The sequence below is a fragment of the Botrytis byssoidea genome (genome assembly GCF_014898295.1).
Source record: "Botrytis byssoidea strain MUCL 94 chromosome Unknown BBYS_026, whole genome shotgun sequence".
Lineage (NCBI taxonomy): Eukaryota > Fungi > Ascomycota > Leotiomycetes > Helotiales > Sclerotiniaceae > Botrytis > Botrytis byssoidea.
Genome location: NW_024065867.1, coordinates 134,091 through 158,675, shown reverse-complemented (window position 1 = coordinate 158,675; position 24,585 = coordinate 134,091). Strand labels below are relative to the sequence as shown.

Below are 24,585 nucleotides of genomic sequence, written 5' to 3'. Positions count from 1 at the left end.
AAATCTTTTGAATTTATATCAAAAATATATTAAATAATAATATTCTTTTTTAATTCTATAAGTTTATATCGATTCGCTTAAATTTTAATATATGAAATTAAGCCATTTATTTTATAATATAATATTGTAAATAATACATTATATATCTTAATAGATTATTATATACTAAGTTTTTTATCTTTTTGAATAACCTTAATAACTAAAAGTATTCAAATTTCTTTAATAATCAATTTTATAATAATTGATTAATAAAACATATATTGAATTGATATATAAAAAATTGAAATGAAAGTAATCCACTCGATGATATAATCCACTCGATGATAAACCACGTTAATATAATACAATTCCATAAAATATAATTTAAATCGATTTTATTTATAAGTATAGAATATACTAGAATTTTATTATAAATTACATAAATCTAGAATATTCTTTAAAGAAAATTTAGAATAAGTAAGCAATTTTTATTTCAATTTAGTTTAACTTTTAAAAATTGATTTTAATTCAATTTTTATTATATATATTCGATTTGTTCCTGAGCTTAAATCAATTAAGTCTTCTATTATTATTATAATAATAATTATTTTTATTATTATAATTTATAACTTTCAATAAAACAATAACAAAGCCCAATGTCCAGCCAAAATTTACGAAATTCGCTACCGGCCATATCATTCAGCCAAGAACAAGAGAACAGAAGCCAGTGTATTCAAAGCGTGTATCGCAGGCAGGGGGGAACTTTCTCTAGACTTCCAACATTTCCAACACCAAAGCCTAATATTTGTCCACTGAAAAATGGTTCGATTCGCTCGCGTGGTCGTCTAGATAGATCAAAGCTGGGATCTCCCACTCCGGGCAATGCTTTCCCTGGAATTCCTTCGCCATTCTCTGGAAAGTTTCGTCGATAAACTCGAAATTCTTAAACCTCTGAGCCTCTGTATCCGTTTGATTGCCATCTCCGGTGCGTGAGGTTACATCCTTTCCAGTGGTGGGTACAGATATAGTTTCCAACCCTGGCATTTTGGAGAGAATTGTCAAGAACTGATGAGTGCGACGTTCGAGTTGTTCGATCGGAGAATTATCGATCCCAAGAAATCGGCGGAAGAAGAAACCATTAAGGACGATGTGGTTGACTTTTAGCGAAGAAAGGGGACTGCTTTCTCCGAAGTCTAATCATGAAGCCCAGAAGCACAATGGGAAGAATAGGTGCAGGGTGTCGGATTCTTTGTTGAAGGGGAAAGTTCCAAACATTACTGTTTTCTCCATGTGGCTTTGAGCTTCCTCCCTCGCTTCATGATTGACAAGAAGGGCAGGCATGCTTGGAGCTTCGAAGACACCTTGCATGGGATAGAGTCCACCATTGTTCCTCACTTGGACAGCAACGTCTTTTTGGAAAGTACAATTCCATATCATATTCCTAATCTCCTGAGGAAGTTTTTGGAAAAGGTAGAACTCGGTAAGTGGTTGTGTGGTAACTGCTTTTATTGCTTCTCCATCGAAACTGGACGACATAATTCTTTTTCTCTCGTTGGTAGTACGTTTATTCTCAACAGCATCCTCAGCAGTGATTGATCTTCTTCTTTCGACTCCCTTTCCTTTGCCTAAACCATTCATATCGCTAGATTTCATGAAAGACATTTGCAGATATTGATAAATTTGATGTGACTGTATGAGTTGAAGTGATGAGCTTGAAAGTTATGCTTAGGATGTCGAAAAGATTTGAAAGAAGATCGCCAAAGTATGAGAGTGAAAATTAGATTAAAGATGATATGTGTTATGATTTGATATCAGAGAAATTCAAAGAAGTATGAGTTTCAGATAAATTATTAGGAAGTGTTGTCTAATGCATCCGAACCATCGAACGAAGTTTAGGTAAGTGTAGGTAGAAAGCTGAGCACCGGAGACATCAAAAAGCAGATAACATAGCAGGGGTAGACTTCAAATTCATAGGTTCCCGAGAAACTAGATCGACATTCCCTTGCGAAAGTTCTGTCTAATGAGTGCGTACTATTTCAAGTCCTAATGCTAAATTCCACACTATAGTCTTTTCATGGTATATGTTTTAAGTTTAGGAAAGAGCTAGTTGAAGTTCTAACTGTCTGTCATATACAACTGTCATATACGATTATACCTTCTTGGTAAAAGCTACTTCATGTCCTAATCTTTAATTCATACCACATTTCTACTCTTTCACACAATCCCACTTTTTCACGCAATTCCAAGCAAGTTCATTCATGTACTACTTTGTAATCTATATACAATTAGCCATAATTGTGGGGTAATTTGATTTTAGACCTGAGCTTTAGATGAAAAGTACTATTATTAGTACATGCTAGTCTAGACTCAATCTAGAACTCCCCTGCCCCACAATTGAATTTGGCAGCTTTCAACGACATAGGTTTTGTGAATCGCTATTTCTTACTAGATTGTTTAAAGCTGTCATTCATTGTAAAACATTTCACAAGCAATAGTAATGGATATAAGAAACTCTCGATACGTTAAGCAACCTGTATGGCTGGATTACTAAAATTTCTGGTGAAGAATTTTAGATATAGTTCGTGTGATCTACACTGCTCCTGTTAAACCCATCAGAAGTACAATAGACGCTAAAAACAAAAGTACATCATCACTATCAAAAAATGCTCGAAGATCTTCAAGTTTCTGAAATTAAGTGGGTTTGTACTGGCATTAGAAAAAAGGCAAAATCGGACCAAACTGTTAATTCAAGAGAATTCATTATATCCCTCCATTCGCAAGTCCATAAATTGTCCTTTTGCCCAATCAATAGTATCCAGCCAGTCCAAGTCGTCCATGACCATCGGTTCGAAATCAAGATTTGATAACGGAACTGCGATAGAAGTAGACGCTTTGGGAGTGTTGGTGGTTTTAGGGGGATCAAGAATCTTATCCAAGGTCCTCTTGACTATTTGACGCATTCTTCCACATAGTTCATGATTCGCAGCTGTCGGTCTTACCCAATCTAGGAAGCCGACTAATAGACTAAGGTTTTGGATTACTTCTGATCGAGGCAGGTAATAGGTCGGCTGTGCTGCGGGGTTTTCCATCTCTTTGATGAGTTCAACACATATGACGCCTGCTGATGGAATTCCGTAACACATGATCTGAAGGTTTGTTAGCTTATCCTAGCATAAACTAACAACTGTGAGCCACTACTTACAATCCAGTCATAATCGGAATAATAGGTCACAAAGCGATCTTTAGAAGTCCACATGGAAACGGTTAGCGCCAAGAGTTGTCTCGAAATGTCAAGCAGTGGCTGCTTGTCACCCTGGACTTTCCTAACGAAAACTTGTTCCAAAATGAATGAACACTGAAGACAATTGAATTTGAGTGCAGTCTGTATCCAATGAGTAGTTGTAGATGAATTGGTTGGAGTAGAGCTTGAAAGACGAAGCCACGGTGGAAGCCGCTGCTGAATATCTTCGTTTCGTTTTCGCAAGTCCCTAATCTAGTTAGACATCGAATGGTTTCTCGGAGCTCTGCTTACATTATACGAGCTTCGGAGAATTGATTGACAGTCCCGAGTGAAATTTCCAATATCTCATCTATGATCTCACCATACATCATCGATGCTCGAATTCTCGAGGAAGAATATATATCACCCTCTCTGTTCCAACCATTCTCATCCAGCTTACTCGCTTCTTCTTGAAGGGTCTCCTTTCCAGCCAGAAGGATCTCATCTTCGAGATCAAGAGGTAACGGGCATGAATTATAGCGACGGCTCAGGCCAGGAGGCCTACCAGTGAAAATCGACAACGTCTTATCGTTGACAAATATAGCAGAAAAGATACGCCTCTTGATCTCTAGCGAAGTCGTAACTCCGGCGTCGGGTCGAATGGCACAATGGTGAAGACCTAGAGCTGTAGCAAGATGAACTTTGTCGCCCTGTCTTCTCCATAATTTGAAGGCTGTAGCATCATAATCAGCAATAGACTCATCATCATTCACCAGAAATAGATATGTCTTACACATGTCTCCTATGATCTCACTCTGAAGTGTGTTTGTTTTCCACAATAAACTCAGCATAAGAATGTTACCTACATCCATCTTACTACAGATTTCTACGCAGCCCTCAGCACACTCGTACATTTCTTCCGTAAAAACAAGCCTCTTCTTTCGTCTACCTGACTGTGTTTCAGAAAAGTATTCCTGTTCCTTGTCTCGCATACCAGCAGTCCGATGTCCCAGTACACAGAATAATATACCCAGAACTTCCCACCTAAAGTTCATACCTGACATTGAAGATAACCAAGCATCTCCATCTTCAGCGTCAGGAAATTCTGTGCTGGTATTTTTGCTCAACAAGTAAGCTACCTCTCTGAGTCTTTCTGGCCTCCTGGGATGTCGTAGACTTTGACCGAATGTGGACCATAGGGATTTCATACAGTGGAGGATAGTAGGCTTGTGGAAAGCATACTCTATTGATATCAAAGTATAATTTTCCATGAGTGACTCACAGGTAATTTGGTCAGGAAGTTGACTCAAAACTCTCATTCCCAAAGATATTTCCGCGGTTTGTTGACCATTCGTGACTATGGATAACGTGGGGGGCGTCGTTATCGAAGCTGCAGAAAATGTACCTTCTGCCTCATCGTCAACATCCGATACGAGGCCATTCTCGTTATCAAGAAACGGTGCTGAAAAACTCGTGGGACCATAGAATCCCAAAACTTTTCTTGATGCTGCAGCATGATCTATTCGTGAATCTATGGATCCAGATATTTGCGGTGACACTAAGGAGTCGTCTGTGATATCTCTGACGGGCTGAGAGGGATTGGATATCGAGTGTTCAGAGGAAGGGCCATGACTTGGAGGATGCGAGGGCACATATACACAATTTGCAGCGGCACCTTTTCGTTGACACCGCAAGCAAATGGGAGTTGTATGATCACAGCGTGTTTTTGCCTTCCGACAAGGTTCACAAGCTTGATCTTTACGCTTCCTACGTCGAGGATTTGAAGAATTGGCGGGAGGTGAAGTTATCATTGACATTAAAATTAAGTTGAGTTGAAGTGGGGATGAATTGCTTAAGCAGTGTTACAAAACAATAGAATCTTGATTAGTATCTAGGCAGTGATTTTAAGTTGTGTACGTGAAGGCACCGATAGCACGGACGATAAGGTTAAGAGCGATCTCGGCGCTTACGACGATTAATATATCTGACAGCAGCAACGTCATCATCATAGACATACAAGAAGACTCAAGATGTTGCCTGAGAATTTGCTCCAAAACTTTACCTCAAAGATCATTGCCGAGATTCGAATAAAGGGGAAAGGAGGTATTACAACACAGAGTAGATACTCAAATGTTAGCAGCGCTGGTCAAGAGCTGCCTTTGAATCAATTCTTAGTCCGACCCGGATGACAATATGAACTTAAGACATCTAGTTATTATAAACACGTCTTTTTTCATAATCATCAAACTGAATCGGAAAAATCAAATTAATAAGTACAGAAGATATATTCCCGAACACCACGAGCGTCTGTACTTGTAATGTCACGAGAACTCAGAACTCCCACTTTCCGTACACAAGAAAAGCTAACGATCCATCTCACGATCTCATAATAAAAACGACTATGTTTCAGAAGTATCCGGGATAATAATTAACTTCATAATTAAGTTCTATACTCCACTCTTTAACTTTCTCTTGGAATTGTTAGTGTTCCTTTAAACGATCTTTTGGCGGCTAATATAACCTTATAACACTCGTGAGTTTTCCTCGCGGCTCATCATATCATCATTGAAACTCTTATAATCAGCACAAGAAATATTTTTTCAATGAAATCACTATATTGATATCAGATATGCAACAACCCACCGCAAAGATCTCTTTCAATAGATGATCATCAAAAACCCAATGACCATGATATAGACCCGATCGGCCATCCCTAAGGTTACATCCATCTGCAAATATTCGCAAAGATGATATACTTCTCCACGCACAGAATCCCGTTCATCAAACGAAAGAATTTGCTTTCAAAAATTTGATTCCCGTTTCTAAAACTTACAGCCTGCAATCCAATTTTCCTCTAGCACATCACATCACTCCATATCATATCATATCTCCTTCCACGTGCATGTGAATCCTTCAGCATCCAAAAATAGAAATCCGGGGTACCTTCTCGGGCGGCAAAAATTTTCTCACGAACCGCGTGTTTACCTCAGATCGCGTTGAAGATATATAAATGATGATTCCTATGTATAAACATAGAGACGCCACTTGTTTCAAAAATCCAATTTATCTTTTCATCATTCTCTCCTTCCCCATAAACGTTGCATCCTATTTCACAATTTCCGACATCGAATACCCAAGTGGCCAAGTCCCGAATTCTCCCACCCACAAGTGCGTAACGCCTCCGGTCACCTCCCTGGCCATTCCGTCATTTCCAACGCCTCATTCATTACATAGGTACATACATACAGTAAGATAATAAAGGTACATCCTCTCCATTCCCATATCATTAAAACCTCATACCGTACATCCCAATCCCATAACTCCCCATGACCCTCTCTACATCCCACACCCATCCCATGCGCCAGTTCGTTTCTGACTGTTACTGGAAAGTTATTTTTCTCGTCGTCGATATCATTGTTGAGAAATATCGATTAGCAAAAACGACATGGAGAGTTCTTCGTGGGATAATGAGGATTCAGGGTTTTCACATGACAGGGAGATGGAATATATGGGTGGAAATATGTTAAAGCGTAAGATGCCTTCACACGTCTATCTTCATCCATGTTTTCACTAACTCCCCTCCTAGAACCATCTCAAGCTATCATTTCCACTTTCACTTCCACTTCCACACCCAATCCCAGCCCCACATCCTCCCATTCCTCCCCGAAACTTCTCCAATCCTCCACATCAGCATCAGCATCAGCATCAGCATCATACTCAAACTCCAAACCCCCAACACCCCAACCCCCCACCACCTCCTCAAACACATTCTCCAATTTTCCATTCTCATCAACCGCACTCAAAACAGCCCCCAAAATATCAATCACAACAAGCATCGATTCCCTAATTTCGATTCATCAGCATCGGAATATGGGACTTTTGCTCACGACGCGAGATTTGGTGGCCAGTCCTGTGGAAGATTTTATTTTGGGGAGTCCGTTGGAGGGGTTTATGTAGATTTTTGAGGGGGGGGGCGTTGTTTGCTTTGTGGATATTGGGTTTGGGAAGGGGATTGGAAATTTGTGTTTTTGGGATTCGGTATTGGGAAAGGAAGGGTTTCTATGTATATATGTGATTGTGAGTTGAGGGGGATTTTTATCCAACTTGGATTTTGAAAGGGGGAGCTAGGAACTTTTGGGATGATGAGGATCGAGATGTATAGCACATCTGGAAATGGGTAACAATATAAGAATATCGGCTTATCAACATGAAACCTAGTTAATTGATTGATTGATTGATTGCGTCTTTAAGTTCTAACTTTACAATCAATGCGGATAAGTAACTCTAAGCCCTATCGCACACGACAACAAACGACGTCGTGAGAGAACCAAAAAACAACCTCCCCGTTTTAGGATCATGTACAACCGAAGTAGCAGCCGACAGAACACTGGTCTGAATATCCTCTAAAACTTTAGTAACCACATATCTCCACCCTCCATCCTCGGTATCAAATTTTCGAATCCTGAAAGCCGTAGCGGGAACATTGATTGTAGAATCATCCATCGCTTTTACCAGCTTGAGTACATCTGGAAAAGCGGCTGCCAAAATGTCGCCATTAGCATCTACGGATAGATTGTCCAATGGCATTTGCAGATCAATTTCGTCGATTTGAGTAAATGTATTGTTGGCTTCTAAAGCGTAGACGAAAACTTTTCCTCTAAGGGTTGAGGCGACATAAAAGAGGCCATCTTGTCCTCGAACAATGCCATTGGGAATTCGATTAGAGGGACCAGAATGACATTGATTGTCAGACCCGCACACAGCGATATTTCCTCCTCCAAAAAACATATCTAATGAGCGAAGCTATAGATTGGTGAGCAAGCCTGGACTAACGTATTAATGATATAGGTCTACTTACAAGCCCAGTTTTAGTAGAATGATCATTAGTAAATACAAAACCACCATCTCCGGTCGCGGCAATGTTATTTGGAGTTTTGATGATTGGATTGGCAACGGTCTTGACGAATTCCAATTTTTTAGATCCAGGAACCAAGTCGAAAACTTCCACGGTAGAATTCGCTCCTACTTTTGTAGCATCGAGAAAATTGCCAGATTCATCAATTGCTGGTCTGTGGTTGATCATCCAAAACCTCAATCGGGAATCGGACAAGAACTCAACATCAAATCCATGGACATCAATAGACTTATGACTATCCACCCCCTGATATTCTCCTGAAACCTCTAGTGTGTGTAATCCATAAAGTCCATCCTCTCCTGGCTCATCAATTTTAAGTACTGACACGTGATCTTCCAAGGTTCTTTGGGATATATTATAAAGATTTCCCCTGGGAATTTTGTAAGTATGTCGTGCATTACAGACGTAGAATGTATTGACTTACCCCGGACCCCAGCCTCGTCGACTTGCAATTGTCGAACATGCCGCATACAACGTACGATCCTCGTGATCAAGAAAGAGATCTTCGCAAGATTCTAAAAGCGGATGCTCTACTCGTCGACATGTAAACGGATAATCTTCGAGCTTGTTATGAGTTCGTCCTACTCCGAAATTGAGGTACAACCAATCCTTCAGGATTGTTTGATACAAGACAGCGGAAAGGACAGTCAGTGCTCCTAGAATGATTGTTTTGGAGCCCATTATGCACGACTGTGAAGGTTCATTAATTTCCCCGGAAGCTATCGGTATGCAACCTTATATATAGAGTTTTCGGTTTTGAAAAAGAGTTTGTATCAGAATGTCTCGACAACATTACAGAAAGTGTCGTTGGGATTTCCCCCTGTCTGACAAGGTGACAATCCTCAGCGGCTCAGACCCATATTTTACTAACGTGAGATCGCTGGTGGATGTAAGACCGTTGCATGTGTATTACTAAGTGATGCCAGAAGCATAAAAACATGGTAAAGTTTACCTACCTAGTAAAATTGATCTTCTAGTAATTAGACTGATTAGTTGAAGCTCAAAGTACTATAAATTACATAAATTTAATTGAATAGTAGTTAAATCTCAGTGGTACTTGATTAGAAACTCATGAGAGTGTGAGATCTGATTAGACGAAGTGCACGTGACCTAGGACAAATATGGAAGCTAACGGTTTTGAGGTTGGCGCATCAATTCATCGCAAGCTTTGAAATTACCCCTTCATCAAATGATTTATCGCCAACGTCAACTCTTGTGTCATTGTATCTTGTTTGTACTCGTGCGGCCAGAAAGTATGCAACTCCGGCGCTAAATACGCTATATCGGCTTTAGTGGGCCAATGGAATCCACTGATTCTTTCAATCCCACTATATTAAATGGAGATTTGGAAAAATGAATCTATTGAATGGCTCGCTTATATTGAAGCCCTACTACTTTCAGCACAAATTCCATTGATTTGTGCCCCTTTAAAGCACTAGATAGCTTCCCCACAGTGGCTTAATCCTATTGAGGTAGAAGTTGCATACTTTCTGGCCACACGAGTAGTTTCTCAAAAATAATGATCAGGGAATCACTGCAAAGTCTGACTTCAACTTACTGGCTTACTGGTTTACTGGGCTTATGGGCCAACATTCCTTATGAACAACCTGCTTTTGAAAGAGGAATATCCACATAAACTTGTTCCTGCGTACTATATTCACTTCCAAAAATCAGTAAAACGTCATATGCAGCAACAAAGAATAAGAGGACAGGCAGGTTGATGGGCATGGAAAGGTAGGTTTGGTTTGAATATATATAATATGTATCAAGATCTATTTATTATTTCCTATTCCTTCATTCCATCAACAGAACCCTTCTTGCGCAGAATAATCAATTACACCCATTCAAATCGCCCACAAAACCAGTAACATCCTCCTTTTAACTTTTGATACCACTTTTCAAACATCCAACATGGCCAATACCCTTTATGTCGTCCTTGCGACTATCACAACAATCGTTGTTCTCGTCGGAGGTGCCTATGCCATGGGACTTCTCGATGATTACATCGAGGAATTGGGCGTCTTCGCATTCAAATTCAAGGCCAAGGCTGAAGCAAAGAAGATGGGACTTCAAGGACTTCAAGAAGGAACAGATTTCCTCGCAAGTAAGTAGCTTCATGTCCCCTGCATGTTGACCATTGAGTCTACTCCTTGCTTGTGTTTCTTCAGTCTTCGGACCATTTATAATTGATTAATGCTAATGACGTGTTTTTGTAGGTGACTTAAAGGGTAATCAGCAAGCACAAAAAGTTAGAGAAGGCAAAGGACCCATTGGCGGATTGAAGACAAACGGAGAGGGCGTTGCGAATGGAATTTTAGGAGGGGCCGACTCTTGTGGAGATGGATTGGTCGGAGGATTGAAATCTGGCGGAGAAGGATTAACTGGAACACTCTTTTAAGGATAAAATTTATCGACGGAGTCTCCTTTAGTGTGACGACGTAACGAACTATCGATTACGAATATTACGAAATTTACGGAAAGAAAAGCGGTTGGTTTATGAATGCGGGGTTCAGTCGGCTTGCTCGATTAGTCTCGTAAATAAGAAGTCGGCTATGACTTATGATTTGGGGTTTTAGGTGTAACGATAGGATGAACTGTACTGATAGAGAAAAGGATATCCAAGGCGAACGTGGGACGGCGTTACAATACACAACAATCACAAGATGCAGGAGTTTCCTACAAATTTCAGACCCCATTGCTACCCAGTGACCAGTGAATGAATGTATGGCCCCTTTGGACCCCATCGTCAACATTCTTTCTCACTTGTGACCCTTTTTCTCCTTTTCAGATGCAGATGCAGATGCAGTTGACCAGAAATCAAAGTCGAGTTGAAAACAATGAGTGCATTATTAGTAAAATAAAGATCTCTTCTACCAAGAAAAGAAAGGGACTCGCTCTACTCTCTAGGTATATATATTTCGTATCTGAGATCAACTTCTATGCTTCTTTGCATTTCCCATGACAACATTAGGTACGAATTCATAGAGTATACAAGGACCTCTCTGTTAGCCAACTCACCTTGTCCCACCGAGCCCACTTCCCTCGTGGTAAGAGTGGTAATGGTAAGCTTCCAGATTAATCGTGAAATTTTTGACATGCCTGGGCAAACAAACCTGGTGATGAAGTCAGCCTTTCCTGGACATCAAGGAACCCCATGTCTTTGAAAGATCAGAAACATTCTCTAGAACGAATATACTGACAACGCCCTTGAACACCCCTAGGTTAATTGGAGATGAGGGATTCCATTGGTAGGGAAATTTCTTCTCCAATTTGTTTCGTTTTTCTGTAACGGAAAATAAATAATAAATAAAATTGGAATGTTCCAAAAATATGGATAGATTGAGATATATTGTGAAGATATTATAGACCGAGTGATTGGGGCCACAAAGAAACTGTGATATGGAATTGAATTAGACTAATTGATTTTTCAATCTAGCTGAATTTTACTTTTTTCCCTTCTTCTTTCTTCTTGCTTTTCTCCTATGAACTTTCCTTTTCTACCGATTTCTTAACATACATCGCATAGCGTGGAATTCCCATCGTAATCTTACCAGCCACTTCCTAGCTTCCGGTACTCTTATGTATGCTCGGACATCACTATATTGTCCTTGGATCTCGCCCGCCTCTTCCGCAAACTTTCGTTCGGATACGTGGAATTGATTGGCGATCGGAGAGCACCCTAGGAAGAAGCATCGAAAAGCAAAAACAGAAACTAATAGGACAGTTACTCAGCCCGCACGCATCCAAGGGCTTGCAAGTTGGAACTAGGAACTTGGAACTGTACCTGGGCAACTCACTAACTACCTACTCGAGTAAGAGCACTTGTAAGACTACAAGACTACTACAAGACTACTACAAGACTACTACAAGACTACTACAAGACTACTACAAGACTACACAATTGTACCAACTTACTTCGTTCCTGTCAAGCCTCGAAATTTCATTCCGTAGATACCGTTGGCTTGACTAGCACTTTTTAACAACAACGACCGATCACGATTCATTTTCATGACCCCAAATCATTAATTGACCCTGACCTAATTTGGGACATTATTATTATTATTCTTATTATTGTTTCTGCAGGAAGAGGGCAAAGTCAAAAGAAAAGAAGAAGGAATTCAAAACCCCTCAATCCCTCCTGGACTCTCTCGTTTTTGTTTCCCTTGAAGAACGACAATGAAAGGGTTCTTCTTCCTTTACCCACCTACGCATAGACTGTCGTCATCATTAATCACATTTTCCCATCCCACTTCGAATAGCCTAAACGGAGGAACTTCTCGCACAACATACTAGGTATTTACGAAATCAACCAGACGAAAGATTAAAAATGCAAAGAGCAGTTTCATGGCTCCCATCATGGGATAGGACGAAAACCACCAGTAAGAAAAGTTTTGATAAGACTTGGGCGTGGGCAGATAAACTGGGTGCTCCGGTCAATAGATTAACAAACAAAATTGGTTCCGAAGCATTTTGGCCCGTAAGTTTTGCTTCCTTCTCATGTACATTCTTCAGAGTCTGGATTTCAAGATGCTAATGAGGAAAAATAGACTTCTTTAGACAAGGAATGCGACAAAGCTGCTCGGATTTTGAAAACTTTCTGTAGTGAGTACTTGCGGCCTCCTTCTCATTCCATTTCTCTTGAGTTTCCTCGCTGACATGACTACGTTGTAGGGGATGGATTTTATACCGATGAAGATCGATCATCTACCCAAGCTGGTCCGAATGCGAACTCCAAACAAAGAATTTTGAAGAAGATTCCACAAAAGGTTATTGAAAATGCTGTCGGTTTGGCCATATTCACAACTATGCGAACAGGCTTATGGATTTCGGGGGCCGGAGGATCTGGAATATTAATTGCGAGGAAAGAAGATGGCACATGGTCGCCCCCTTCTGGAATTCTTTTACATACTGCAGGGCTGGGCTTTCTGGTCGGTGTCGATATTTATGATTGTGTTGTTGTTATCAATAATCGCAAAACTCTCGAATCCTTCACGAAAATAAGAGCAACCTTAGGAGGAGAGATTAGTGCTGTGGCAGGTCCCATTGGAGTTGGGGGAGTTTTAGAAAACGATGGAAACTGGAAACAAGCTAATAAGCCAATATTCACTTACTTAAAGTCCCGTGGCTTCTACGCAGGTGTGCAGGTAGACGGGACGGTTATCATCGAAAGAACAGATGAGAACGAGCGATTTTACGGACAACGAATTGGAGTCGCAGATATCTTGGCTGGAAAGGTTCGAAATGCACCTTTTGAAACGAAATTACTTATGGAAACAATCAAGGCCGCAGAAGGCAAGCTAGATGTGGATACAAACTTGTTAGATCAACTGAAAGATGAACCATCACCTGGTGATGTGGATTTACAAGCACCTACCTCGATGATACCAACCTTTGGCATCCCTGAACCAGATGATCCAGACCCTTTCGGGGTATTGGCGTTAGAGGATGCAGGATTCGAGATTCGCGAAGCGGGAACGAAGGCTCGACCAGTCAGTTCACAATTTGAATACAACCCATCTCCATCAAGTCCGATCTTCACCAGATTCAACAGACGAAGTTTTGACACTCAGGGTGCAAGGAGCAATAGGGAAAGTTACATGTCAGGGAAAACAAGGACAAGCACGGATCGAGGAACGCAGACTACTGAAATGGGCACGCAAACAGACGATTCACTTTCAATCCGATCACCTCGCACATTATCACCAAGCACTAGTCCGAGTTACAGTGAAGACAACAAGATTATAGAAGAAGATGAAAAGGCAATTGTATTGGAACCGGAAGAAGTCGACTACACGAAAATTGATCTCGGACCATATCAGAGCTTGAACCATAGTCAAGAATTCGACGGTACGACAATGAACGGTAGCCCTCTAATTACCGAGGAAACCGATGAGAGACGAAAGGATTCAAAGGACTCATTCAACTCAATGGATGATATTTCAGACGACGATGAAGATTTTGAGGAAGAGGAACCGGTCGTTTTCGAAGCTGCTTCAGCACAAGCTACAGTGATTATTCCCCAAGCAATCAAGGCAAGAGGTGGTGTTGTGAACATTCCAAAGAGAGGTCCGCCACCACCATTACCCCCCAGGAATTCATTGAGGAACAGCAAATTTTCTATGGTTACCCTAAACAGTGATAGAAGTTCATCGAAAGAAGGTTTCGAAGAGGTCGATGTACATGGTGTTGAGAGCAACAATATCAAGAGAAGTAGCTTAGAACAAGCCAGCATGACACCACTCCCTTTTAGCCCAAATAGAAAGAGCTTCGAGCAATCTCAAGCTAGCATGGTACCACTTCCTTTCAGCCCCAAAAGATTGAGTTTCGAACAAGCTCCTGTCCTCATGGAGGATGTTGAATCAGAGGAATCAGACTCTCATGAACAGGTCGAGGAAGAGCACGCAGCAATTAAATCAGCAAACGAAAGCTCAAACTTCAACGAGAAGATCGAAATCCTCGATAACGCACGCTCAGCTGAGAGACCTACTCTTACCAAAGAGAATACCGAGTCTTTTCACTCAATTGCTGTGAACATTCCAGGTGGGTGGAGTTAGAAGATAATTGAAGAGAAGGAGAGACTTGTACAAAAGAAATGATTGTGTATGAATTGAAAAACTGGATATCGGCATATGGGTTTAGGATTTGAAGCTTTGGGTTGTATACAAGGAGATTCCAATCATAGTACGAACGGGATTTTGAGGAGTTTGTTATATATGGGTTACATTGGGGTTCACTTTTCGGGGTTTGGGAATGGTATGGATGGGCTACTTTCTGTGTGCATGGTATGGGCGAGATATTCAGGATGGATTTGAAGGGGATCTGGGGGATCTTCTGTAATGGTTAATGAATCTCTTATATCTATTATGAGGATTGAAGGTTCAAAATTGGTAGAACGGGATTTGTTTGGGAAGGAGATTGTGGATAGGATTCGGATGGATAGGAGATGAGGGCAGTAAAATGAAGATGAGGGTTAATATATAATCTTTAGATTCTAATATTTTAATCCTGTGGTAGATAGATCGAATTAGTAGGGTGGTTAGTCGTGGGAATTGAAAGGGAATTGAAAGGGGGACAACGGGAGAGATTTTGAACATCAAACAACGATATATATACACAGTTTTAAATACTTTATTATATCGATACTATGAGTCAAAAATTTGAACTGTTTTCGTGAGACTCTGAGACTCTGAGACTTATCACGCTGTTTCCTATGCTGTTGCAATATTTGAGCTTGGTAGAAGTGGCGCGGAAGTTGTTGTGACGGGAATGTAAAGATCACGTGATATGTAATTTTTAGGGTTAGCCTTGCATTTTATGAGGGGTTATATGATTTTGAGATGTGATATTTGTTGGATTTAATAGATTGAAGAAGAAGGTGTTGATGGGGTGTGGGAATATGGGAGGGGATGAGTTGATGTTTTGATATGTTGATGGGTTGATGGGAGGATGGGTTCATGGGAGGATGGTTGTTGTTGGGATCAGATTGGAAAGTGTATTGTTTGACTTGAAAAAGATTTGGGGAATGTTGGGTTTTCGCTATCACTGCTTCTTGGGAGGAAGGGATTTCGAGAGTTTGTGATGAGTGATATCTTTGCAATTGTCGTATGTTCATCTAGGTAGGTACCTAAGCTTATTAGATTAGCATCTCAGATAGATGGATCGAGTATCGAAACTTTTGTTCCTTGATGCACGATATACGATACACACCTCGGTACCAAAAATCCGCATGTCAACGTGATAAGGAGAACGGAATCTTCAAAAGCATGTAATAGTAATAACAATATTATCCACTTGATGTACTTCATTTGTATCTCACTCTCACAGACCACATTCTGTTTTTCTCAAACACAATGTTGGATGTTTATATATGTGCAACACTCTCTTGATTGGCCAGTTCACTGCTGGTTGTGACTTCCTTGCTACACCTGTGATCATTAATCGATCGGGTGTATTCTTTCTCTCGGTGGGAATCCTCTCACGTTACTTCATTGGATGGAGATGTTTATATATATTAATCCATTCCCATCTCTGTATATATGGTGAGCGATTGATTTTTGTATTTCGTTTGATTTCCGTTTCCTGCATGTTTTCGATTATATATGAAGACTTCATCTTTACTTTCTTTAACATCATGATGAATCGCGTTGCTTTGTTGGCCCTGGTTGGCTCCACTTTCGCTTCTCCTATTAAATCGTTCACGTCGCGTGCAACGGCTGATGCCAAGTATCTCTTTTCCTTGTATGTATATACTTTACCCCAACTCTCAATCAGTGATAAGTGATCTATGTATATAGATGTTAACAACACCAGCGGAGATTCCTATTCCCAAACCGGTTTCGACATCACCAGCACACAACCGTCCGCTACAAATCCATTCGGGAATCCCGCATTCCCAGGCTACACCAGCGACAATGGCATCAATTGGATTGGTCACCTGGTCGAAACCTACAATTCCTCGCTTATCCTCTCATACAATTTCGCATACGGTGGTGCGGTTGTCGATGCCAACATTGTTGCACCCTATGAAAATACCGTCTTGACTCTGGTTAATCAAACCGCGGAATTCGTGGATCATCTCTCGCCGGCTCCGACGGATGCTCCTTGGACGGCGGATAACTCGCTTTTTGCGTTTTGGTTTGGGGTCAATGATATTGGGAATTCGTATTGGCTGGCCAATAAGACAAATGCCATTACTGCGATTTTTGATAGCTATTTCGCACAAGTGCAACAGGTGTATGATGCTGGAGGGAGAAATTTTTTGTTTCTGAACTGTCCTCGTGAGTTACATGAATTCCTCATTCACCCTACAAACTTCCTAGACAATGAGAATCATTCGCCTGTGAATCCATCAATCCGAGCCCTCCCATTCTAACTCCCCTCCCAGCCATCGATAAATCTCCTATGATGCTCGCCTACGGCGACTCGGTTACCTCCTCCGAAGCAACCGTCATCAGCGCCTACAACACCGAACTCAGCACCCGCGTCTCCGCTTTCGAAATCGCAAATTCCGGATCCACGACCTATGTTTCCGACACCCAAGTTCCATTCAATACAGCTCTCGACGCTCCAGCTACCTATGGCGCTACGAATGCAACCTGTTTTGATGCAGATGGAACGACCTGTCTTTGGTACAATGATTTGCATCCCGGTCAGGCGATTCAGAAATTGGTCGCGCAGGGGGTGGCGGAACAGATGGCGGGGTCGTTTTTTCAGGGTGGTGTGAGTGTTAGTTCTAGTGCTTCGGGTTCTTCCTCCGTAGCAATTATGGCTTTTACATCCAGCATCAGCGTATCTTCAGCCGTTCAAACTTCAAGCCCAACAGTAGTTGCATCGCTTGCGATCTCATCTGCGGCGGCGATTGTCACGCCTGTTTCTTCGACTGCAAACATGCCGTCGAGTTCGGTTATCCGTGCTTTGAGTATTCCTGTGGCGGCATTGTCCTCGGCTTCGCCCATTGTTAGTAGCGCTGCTGCATCGAGTACAGCAGTTGCTTCGAGTGGGGACGATGAGTGTGAGGCGTAGAGTTGGATATCTTTGATTTTTTCGCATTAACTCGCTGAATGGGAAGTTTATGTTTCAACCTCTTGCAGATACCCACGCGATTTAGATGTCTAAATTTTCTGCCTCGGAGATCTGGATATTGGGAGGAAATAGTGTTGAATTTGTTTATGCGAATCTCTATAGGAATTCGAGTATGAGAGATTTTTGGTAGTAGAGGAATTCGTGTATATATGGTTTATATTATTATTATTATAGGAAAAGGAAAAGGAATTCGAAACTTTTTCGTACCTTGTATATTTTTGGTTCTGAGTTGCCTCGGGTGAATATCATAGATTCGAATTTAATTTTGTGATCTTCAGGCTAGAGATGTAAAGGCTGTAATCTTTATGATTTTGATTGTGATAGTTTTTTGATGATAGGTTAGGAGAGAGAGGAATTGATTTGTATGATGTTACATGTATGATTTTCAAAATGAGCTTTATTAATCAATAATCTACCTTCTACTTTGTGGAAATGAACATTATGAGGACAGTACGAAATGTAGTTGGAAGTAAAGTTGCGTTATTGTTTTCTTTCAATAATATTTGATGATTATAAAGAGTATAAGTCAAATATCAAAACTTCAATAAGTTTTGAGGACTGGAGTTGGGAATGTAAAGGGGAGAAAAAGACTGAGTGGGAGGTGAAGAACGCAGCAATGATTTCTTTGAATCCGAGATTTCTCAATCAAGTGGTTGAAGTATTCTTTTATGTGTTATAGTTTCTGATATTCCTATTCTCTTTTAATTTATTGAATTGCGTTGATACATAGATTGCTTTTTTATTTTTGAGGAAAATTGTAATAAGCGAGGATTTGTTGATGATAGATATTCAGTTGTTGAAGCGAGATGTCAAAGATTAAATAGTTTAGCGAGATGAATTAGACGATCGCATGCAAGTAAATTCAGATGATTTTATTGCTATGAAGACTATTTTATTATCAATTTAGCTATTCTCAAAACAGACCAGCGAGAAACCCAACAGAACAACAACCTATTCCCCGTCTCATAAAGATCCCAAAAAATCCTCACATAACCGGACAACAGCCCGCACCATTCTCCTTCCTGATCTTCCCCTTTTCAACCTTCCCCCTTTCTCGCACCAAACTCTTTTTTCTCCGTACCGCCTCGTGCGTACGATCGCGTCCTGCGACGATCCCGTGATATGCGCCTTGATCCAACAAACACTGGTTACAATTCCTGCTGATCTCGAGCTCGCGAGCTTCGAAATAGGGACAGTGGGGGGGATTGGCAGTGGAGGAACATGGTTGTGGGTGGTAGGTTGCGTGTCCGCAGGTGTGGATGTGTTTGATTGAGAGACACATTTTGGGGGTTAGTTGGGTAGGTTAGTTCTTGGTGGCTGGCTAGTTGGAGATGAGAAGTGTGTGGGGATGGTTGGAGAAATGGGTGGAGCTCGTATTTATATTGTTTGAAAAACAGCATTTGGGATTGTTCTAATGTTGTTTTGTCATATGGTAGATGGTTTTGCAGATCAGATTTAAATGGAGAAAACTCAAAATTATGTGAACATAAAACTGTAGCAAAATAATGTTTGGATAAATACTACGTTTTTCGATTGTTAGCGTTGAGTTCTTGAGCGGTGGAAATGGGAGTGGATCACGTGACGTGCCCAATCAGAAGTTTCGAAGTCCAGATGGAAATATCAATGTCAATGGGATAGTTGTTGAGAGAGATGGAAGAGAATACCTATGCAAATTTTGTTTCTAATTTCTGAAAGATCCCAAAAAATTCGAATTCCATGAGTGATTTTGACCTTCCTTCAATTTACAGCCGAAAGAAAATGCGAGATTCTCATTGACTGGAATGAATAAGAAAGAATCTGATCACGATTTTTGTCACGAAACTCTAAACATTAATCCGCAATTGAGGGTAAAGGTAGAGAAATGGGTTGTTATATAAGAATAGTATACATGCGCCGCGAAGTAAGGATAGTGCATTGTTTCGTAAATTCAATCATGCAAGAGCCCAGCTCATCTGAAATGTGCAGATAGATATTAAAAATCAAAATAAGAAAATTAGCGCCTTTCGAGGAGACTCACTCAATCAGACCAAGCTCACGCTTCTTATGTTCTGGCATCGGAAGAATTCTCTCCTTCTTCATCTCCTTTGCCCAAGCTTTCGCAAGCTGTTCATCAGCAATCGATATTTCTGAGTCTCGTAGTAAAAGTCTCGTCGGATTAAACGTCTCTGCTGCTTCACATGCAATCTCTACAAGCTTAACTCCCGTCTCTATAAGCCATATGAACTCAGGAAAGACGGCGTCGAAGTTGTTACCGAGCACCTCTCCAACAAGATTAACACTGCTAGCAGAGTCAAAGCTGCCTAGCTCACCGAGGTCAAAGCCAAACTACCAAGATTACCTATAAGCCAAGTCCCAGAGAAGTAGGATCTGGTCATGAAATGATGGAAAAGTATGGCGGCTCAACTCACCTCTGTTTCGAACCACATTTTTGCCGTCTCCTGGATTCCATCATAAAACTGTTTGTCTAAGAATCCATTCATGTTGCAAAAGTGGGCACCTCCACGTTCCATGGTGGGTTCCTGTTGCCCATTTGACGGGTTGGAATCTCGCTTTTTCCAAGTAATCTCCTCCCATTCTAAAAGCTTAGTTATTTCCCGTAGCCGTTGCATTTGCTGTCCACGCAATCATGTGGATAAACATATCCAAGTAATCAGTCGTATTATACTGTGCATCAGTCACTTTGATTGTCACTTTGCCATCTTTGCGCGAGTTATCATTGAGCCAAGTATAGTACTAGGCCACTTATATCCGCCCCCCCGCTTATTTTATAATATCACATATTGCACCACCCTTTTTCAATATTAAATATTAAATCAATTAAGAATTATAAAATTATTAAATTTGAATAAATAAATAATGCATTCTTATATTATTAATATATATAAAAATTATTCTATTGTTGATTTTTAATCTATTAATATTTAATATACTAACTATTTGTTACAATATAAGCCTTAATTCTAGAAAATATATTAGCTCCTAAATTATTAAATAATTCTTTATTCAATATATTCTAAACTATTTATAAATAATTTTCTAATCTTTAATAAATATATCTTGATTTGTTTTTATTAATAATAATATTAGAAAACATTTTATATACTCTTATCTTTAGGGCCTATTATATATACTCTATAGAATTAAGATTGAGGGAATAAAAAGGTTAATTCTTTAATAAAAAAATCTCCTTTTTTTAAAACTAATTTTGTACCTTATAAAAACAATAAATAGAAGTATTATTCTATATAAATTTATACCCTAAATCAAGTTTTTCAAAAATAGGATTTATTTTAACTTTAAAAACCTCAAGATAAGATTTGATATTATATCTATATTTTATATTTTCAAAATCCCTATTCATTATATATAGATTACTCTTTTCAATATTCTAAAAGTTTTTTTTAGTATATAATCTTTATATTCTTATTTATATTATATATTTCAATCATTTCTAAATCCTATTTCTAAAAATTAATATAAAAGTATTATTCTAATCTTTTTTTCTTCCCCATTCTATAGAGTATTTATCTGATTATATAATTAGATTTCATTCTTTAATTATTAATTTTCTATAAGTTAAATACTATTTAAATTGTTTAGTAATATATATTGATATAAGCTTTAATCTTTTTTTATATTTTTAATTGATTATGTTATATTCAATTAAAATCCTTTTAATAGTTTTAATATTATAATCAAATTTAACCTTTTGAATAATCTATTTATATATAGCTTTTGGAAATAATTATATATATTATAATAATATTCATTTGTTTTATTCAATATATAATTTAAATTGATTAATATATAATAAATATATACTATTATTATATATTAGATTTTATAAAAAAATATATTATATAGTTTTGTAAAAGAGTTTAAGGCTCTTTGCAATTCAATAGAAACTAAAGTCTTTTTCTATCTTACTAACTATTTTGCTATATATATATAAAATAAAATGTTTATAAGGATTATTTTACATACCTCCAATATATTATATATTATAAATTGAAAGTATAATTAAAATAATAAAATGTGATTATGGGAGTATAACGCGTGAAAAAACGCGTTTTGTGGAGTTTCGGCTAATAGAAGTGCACGGTGACTGTAGCATCGCCTAATTCGATCATGCCTGTTTTGCAGCTAGTCCAGGCGCCAGAAGAAGTGGGTGTCGGGCACATCCCCCACAACAGCCGTTGGGATCAAGTTTCAGTGACGGAAGGTCATCTCCATAATAAGGAGGATTCAAGGCAACTTCGTTTTCATCATTACTTGCGTGCTGCCTTTTACTTTTGTGTTTACGGGTAGGCGGCGCAGCTGCTACTCGACCAATGGGAAGAACTCGGTTGCATTGAGCTTTGTCACTATACCAAAGCCCACCTGCTATGATAGAAAGTGTATCAGCGTTGTCAATAGATAAATAAGGGTCGCAAATGCCTGGTTGTGCCGGGTCCCCATCGCTAGGACATCTGGGAACTCTGCCAGTTTTTCCATTTCTCCATGCTCTATCTCCGGATATTGAGTGTGAGCCAGCGGCAAGATTAAGACAGCCCTGCACACCATACGCAAAGTCAAGTGTTCTTGAAGATATTTGTCAGTGACGCGATACTAAGAACTTGAAAAGAAAACAATTCCTTACTTGCTTGAGCCTCCAGTGAAGTAGCGTGTATGAGTCCACTCATGCAGCAGGGTCTGCCCTCTTCCCCACAATACATCATCTAAAGTACTGTACCTCGGCGATGCCGCCGTACATCCAGAAAGAATTCCCGCTGTTGAGACCAAGTTCTGAAGGTTTTCGAGGCAGGCCGCCGGTGTTCCCGTGATGTCAAACCACGCAGAGCAGAGATTCATGGTACCGGAATTCCGCGAAGTGTCTGTCATGTAGGCGTAATAGCCATCTATACAAAATTTTCTGGTATCATCGCATGTGACAATAAATTGATAGTTAGAGCCATCTTTCATAGCGGCAACATTACCATATTCGTTGGCAAGCTGCGTGATAATGTTGGCACCGGAAATGAGATCCGATGGGATGAAAGCAGAGGTATAGAGGGCGCCGGTGGTAGAATCAAGGTTTGCTTGGGCGTATGAGGCCATGCTAGCAGCGACAGTGAGCTCGGCATTTTTGAGGTTCTGATCTCGAGAAGAGCAACTGGGGTCAATGGTGTATTGGCGTGGAAATAGATGTGTTCTATGAATTACTTCTGATTAGGTTCATGTGTCTTGAAGTCAAAGTTTAACGGATGAATGAAAAGGGGCCATATATACTCTCTTTTTCGATACTCCCAGGCCCCAGTGGAATCAATCGTATCATATGAATGTTCATACTCATTTTCATGGTCTTTGTCGTCGTGGGCAGTAACTGGCCCGACCAGCCAGGTCAAGTAGGCGAAGATGAGTGTCACTGAGAACGAAAAACTATACATCGTTGAGAAAGGAGCGTTGCATGAAAATATGCAATCGTAAAGAATGCTGATAGATACTCATTTGGACGAGATTCGGTCATTATATAGACAGATTTCTACTCCAACGTAGTTCCAACTCTTAACTTCATGATTTGAAAAATTGCAATCTGTCAAGACTCGTAGAACAGTTGCAATTTGTGCCAACATAATCACCTCATTTACGGCGTATCTGTTGGTAGGAAGGAATGAATTGTGCAAAGTAGATCAACAGCAACGAATTGAAACAAGTAAATGGGAAACAAATAGTCGAGTTTCTTGGGGATCACATCGTGGAACTTTCGATTTAATTGATCATCATTAGTAGTAGCCAGCCTTGAGGATATCCAGAATACAGGTACTATTGAGGATATCTTTTGCTTTCAACGTATCCTTTCTTTGACGAGATTGTAAATTAAGCAACATCTTGCGATAAAATTAGAGATCAGATGATGTTTATCTCAGACGAGGCATATATTTCAGCCACAAAAAGTTGTAACATAGCCTCCCCACACTCAGCATAAAGCTCAGAAACATAGAGAGGGTATCAATGGAACATGAAATGTACTGCATCAGAACGCAGTAGAAGAAGCACCTCATCCAAACAATCGCTCTTCGTATACAATGTAACACCTACAGCCCTATAGCGAGAGTCCGTGCACAACGTGATCAACCCCCTGTAATGGTAGGGCTTGATTCTGCATCAATCCAGTTGAAACAATTTGAAACGAAACATCAACAGTTGGGATTACGCCACCAAAATTAGCCAATCAAGCCACTTTTTTATTGTTGGTATTGGTGCCTAGATGCAGTCTCTACGGTGCATGGAAACCTCAGAGTAATTTTCCCACATGAACTGTTGGATAATTCTTCCGATTGGTTTTCATGTGTGACTCCTCGTGCGGGTGATAAGATGAGATCACATCTCAGTTTGTTTCCTTGAGGATGATAGCGAGCATTGAGATCTTACTTGTTAAGGAAGGAGGGAGGCAAGAACTTAAGATTCGCTCTAGTAGAGACACATATAAGCCCTGTCTATCGCCTTTGGGGTTCGACGTTCTTACAACCGCTTTTTTATATTCATATTCGGTCCATCATTTTTAAAGCACCTCTTTCGAATACTGTATCGCAGCCAATAATATCATCTATTTATCGCTTATTATTATTCATCGGTACTGTGGTATTGAATATAATCCAAAGCCTGGTTTCACAATTCATGATCTATCTTGATTTCATGCGCAATCCCCAAGGATAAACTCAGCAGCTTAACTCATCTGAATCAGCCTATCAAGTAACTATATCTCCATGGTTCAAATTTCAACTGCTCAACACCTTTTTAGAGACCCAAAATGTCCACCCCACCCACCAACCTCCGTTTGACTACATTCACCTCCTCGACGCACACATCGCCTCCCTCCCAGCAAACTCTCATCGTATTCCACAACAAA

General features: G+C 39.9%; 10 protein-coding genes across 10 annotated transcripts; 4 read left to right on the top strand and 6 right to left on the bottom strand.

The window, feature by feature from the left end:
• Positions 1-777: 777 nt before the first annotated feature.
• On the bottom strand, positions 778-1,641 carry EAE97_010178 (uncharacterized protein; the record flags this gene model as incomplete). Its single annotated transcript, XM_038880693.1, has 2 exons — positions 778-1,156; positions 1,196-1,641. The coding sequence occupies 2 exons, from the start codon at positions 1,639-1,641 to the stop codon at positions 778-780; spliced, it is 825 nt and encodes a 274-aa protein (XP_038728403.1).
• Positions 1,642-2,726: 1,085 nt separating this feature from the next.
• EAE97_010177 (uncharacterized protein) lies at positions 2,727-5,010 on the bottom strand (the record flags this gene model as incomplete). Its single annotated transcript, XM_038880692.1, has 4 exons — positions 2,727-3,125; positions 3,182-3,467; positions 3,512-3,932; positions 3,993-5,010. The coding sequence occupies 4 exons, from the start codon at positions 5,008-5,010 to the stop codon at positions 2,727-2,729; spliced, it is 2,124 nt and encodes a 707-aa protein (XP_038728402.1).
• Positions 5,011-6,644: 1,634 nt separating this feature from the next.
• EAE97_010176 (uncharacterized protein) lies at positions 6,645-7,156 on the top strand (the record flags this gene model as incomplete). Its single annotated transcript, XM_038880691.1, has 2 exons — positions 6,645-6,729; positions 6,786-7,156. The coding sequence occupies 2 exons, from the start codon at positions 6,645-6,647 to the stop codon at positions 7,154-7,156; spliced, it is 456 nt and encodes a 151-aa protein (XP_038728401.1).
• A 240-nt stretch (positions 7,157-7,396) lies between these two features.
• On the bottom strand, positions 7,397-8,956 carry EAE97_010175 (uncharacterized protein). The gene is made up of 3 exons (XM_038880690.1): positions 8,539-8,956; positions 8,058-8,484; positions 7,397-8,002 (listed from the first exon to the last, which is right to left on the bottom strand). The coding sequence occupies exons 1-3, from the start codon at positions 8,793-8,795 to the stop codon at positions 7,484-7,486; spliced, it is 1,203 nt and encodes a 400-aa protein (XP_038728400.1). The 5' UTR covers positions 8,796-8,956; the 3' UTR covers positions 7,397-7,483.
• Positions 8,957-10,025: 1,069 nt separating this feature from the next.
• Positions 10,026-10,512, top strand: EAE97_010174 (uncharacterized protein; the record flags this gene model as incomplete). The annotated part of the gene is made up of 2 exons (XM_038880689.1): positions 10,026-10,218; positions 10,331-10,512. The coding sequence occupies 2 exons, from the start codon at positions 10,026-10,028 to the stop codon at positions 10,510-10,512; spliced, it is 375 nt and encodes a 124-aa protein (XP_038728399.1).
• Positions 10,513-12,441: 1,929 nt separating this feature from the next.
• On the top strand, positions 12,442-14,668 carry EAE97_010173 (uncharacterized protein; the record flags this gene model as incomplete). Its single annotated transcript, XM_038880688.1, has 3 exons — positions 12,442-12,591; positions 12,662-12,716; positions 12,786-14,668. The coding sequence occupies 3 exons, from the start codon at positions 12,442-12,444 to the stop codon at positions 14,666-14,668; spliced, it is 2,088 nt and encodes a 695-aa protein (XP_038728398.1).
• Positions 14,669-16,245: 1,577 nt separating this feature from the next.
• Positions 16,246-17,636, top strand: EAE97_010172 (uncharacterized protein; the record flags this gene model as incomplete). Its single annotated transcript, XM_038880687.1, has 3 exons — positions 16,246-16,352; positions 16,425-16,891; positions 16,999-17,636. 3 exons carry the CDS (start codon positions 16,246-16,248, stop codon positions 17,634-17,636), a joined length of 1,212 nt encoding a protein of 403 aa, XP_038728397.1.
• Positions 17,637-18,681: 1,045 nt separating this feature from the next.
• On the bottom strand, positions 18,682-18,978 carry EAE97_010171 (uncharacterized protein; the record flags this gene model as incomplete). Its single annotated transcript, XM_038880686.1, has 1 exon — positions 18,682-18,978. One exon carries the CDS (start codon positions 18,976-18,978, stop codon positions 18,682-18,684), a length of 297 nt encoding a protein of 98 aa, XP_038728396.1.
• A 731-nt stretch (positions 18,979-19,709) lies between these two features.
• On the bottom strand, positions 19,710-20,305 carry EAE97_010170 (uncharacterized protein; the record flags this gene model as incomplete). The annotated part of the gene is made up of 2 exons (XM_038880685.1): positions 19,710-20,021; positions 20,105-20,305. 2 exons carry the CDS (start codon positions 20,303-20,305, stop codon positions 19,710-19,712), a joined length of 513 nt encoding a protein of 170 aa, XP_038728395.1.
• A 1,517-nt stretch (positions 20,306-21,822) lies between these two features.
• EAE97_010169 (uncharacterized protein) lies at positions 21,823-23,122 on the bottom strand (the record flags this gene model as incomplete). The annotated part of the gene is made up of 3 exons (XM_038880684.1): positions 21,823-22,276; positions 22,336-22,887; positions 22,965-23,122. The coding sequence occupies 3 exons, from the start codon at positions 23,120-23,122 to the stop codon at positions 21,823-21,825; spliced, it is 1,164 nt and encodes a 387-aa protein (XP_038728394.1).
• Positions 23,123-24,585: the final 1,463 nt, after the last annotated feature.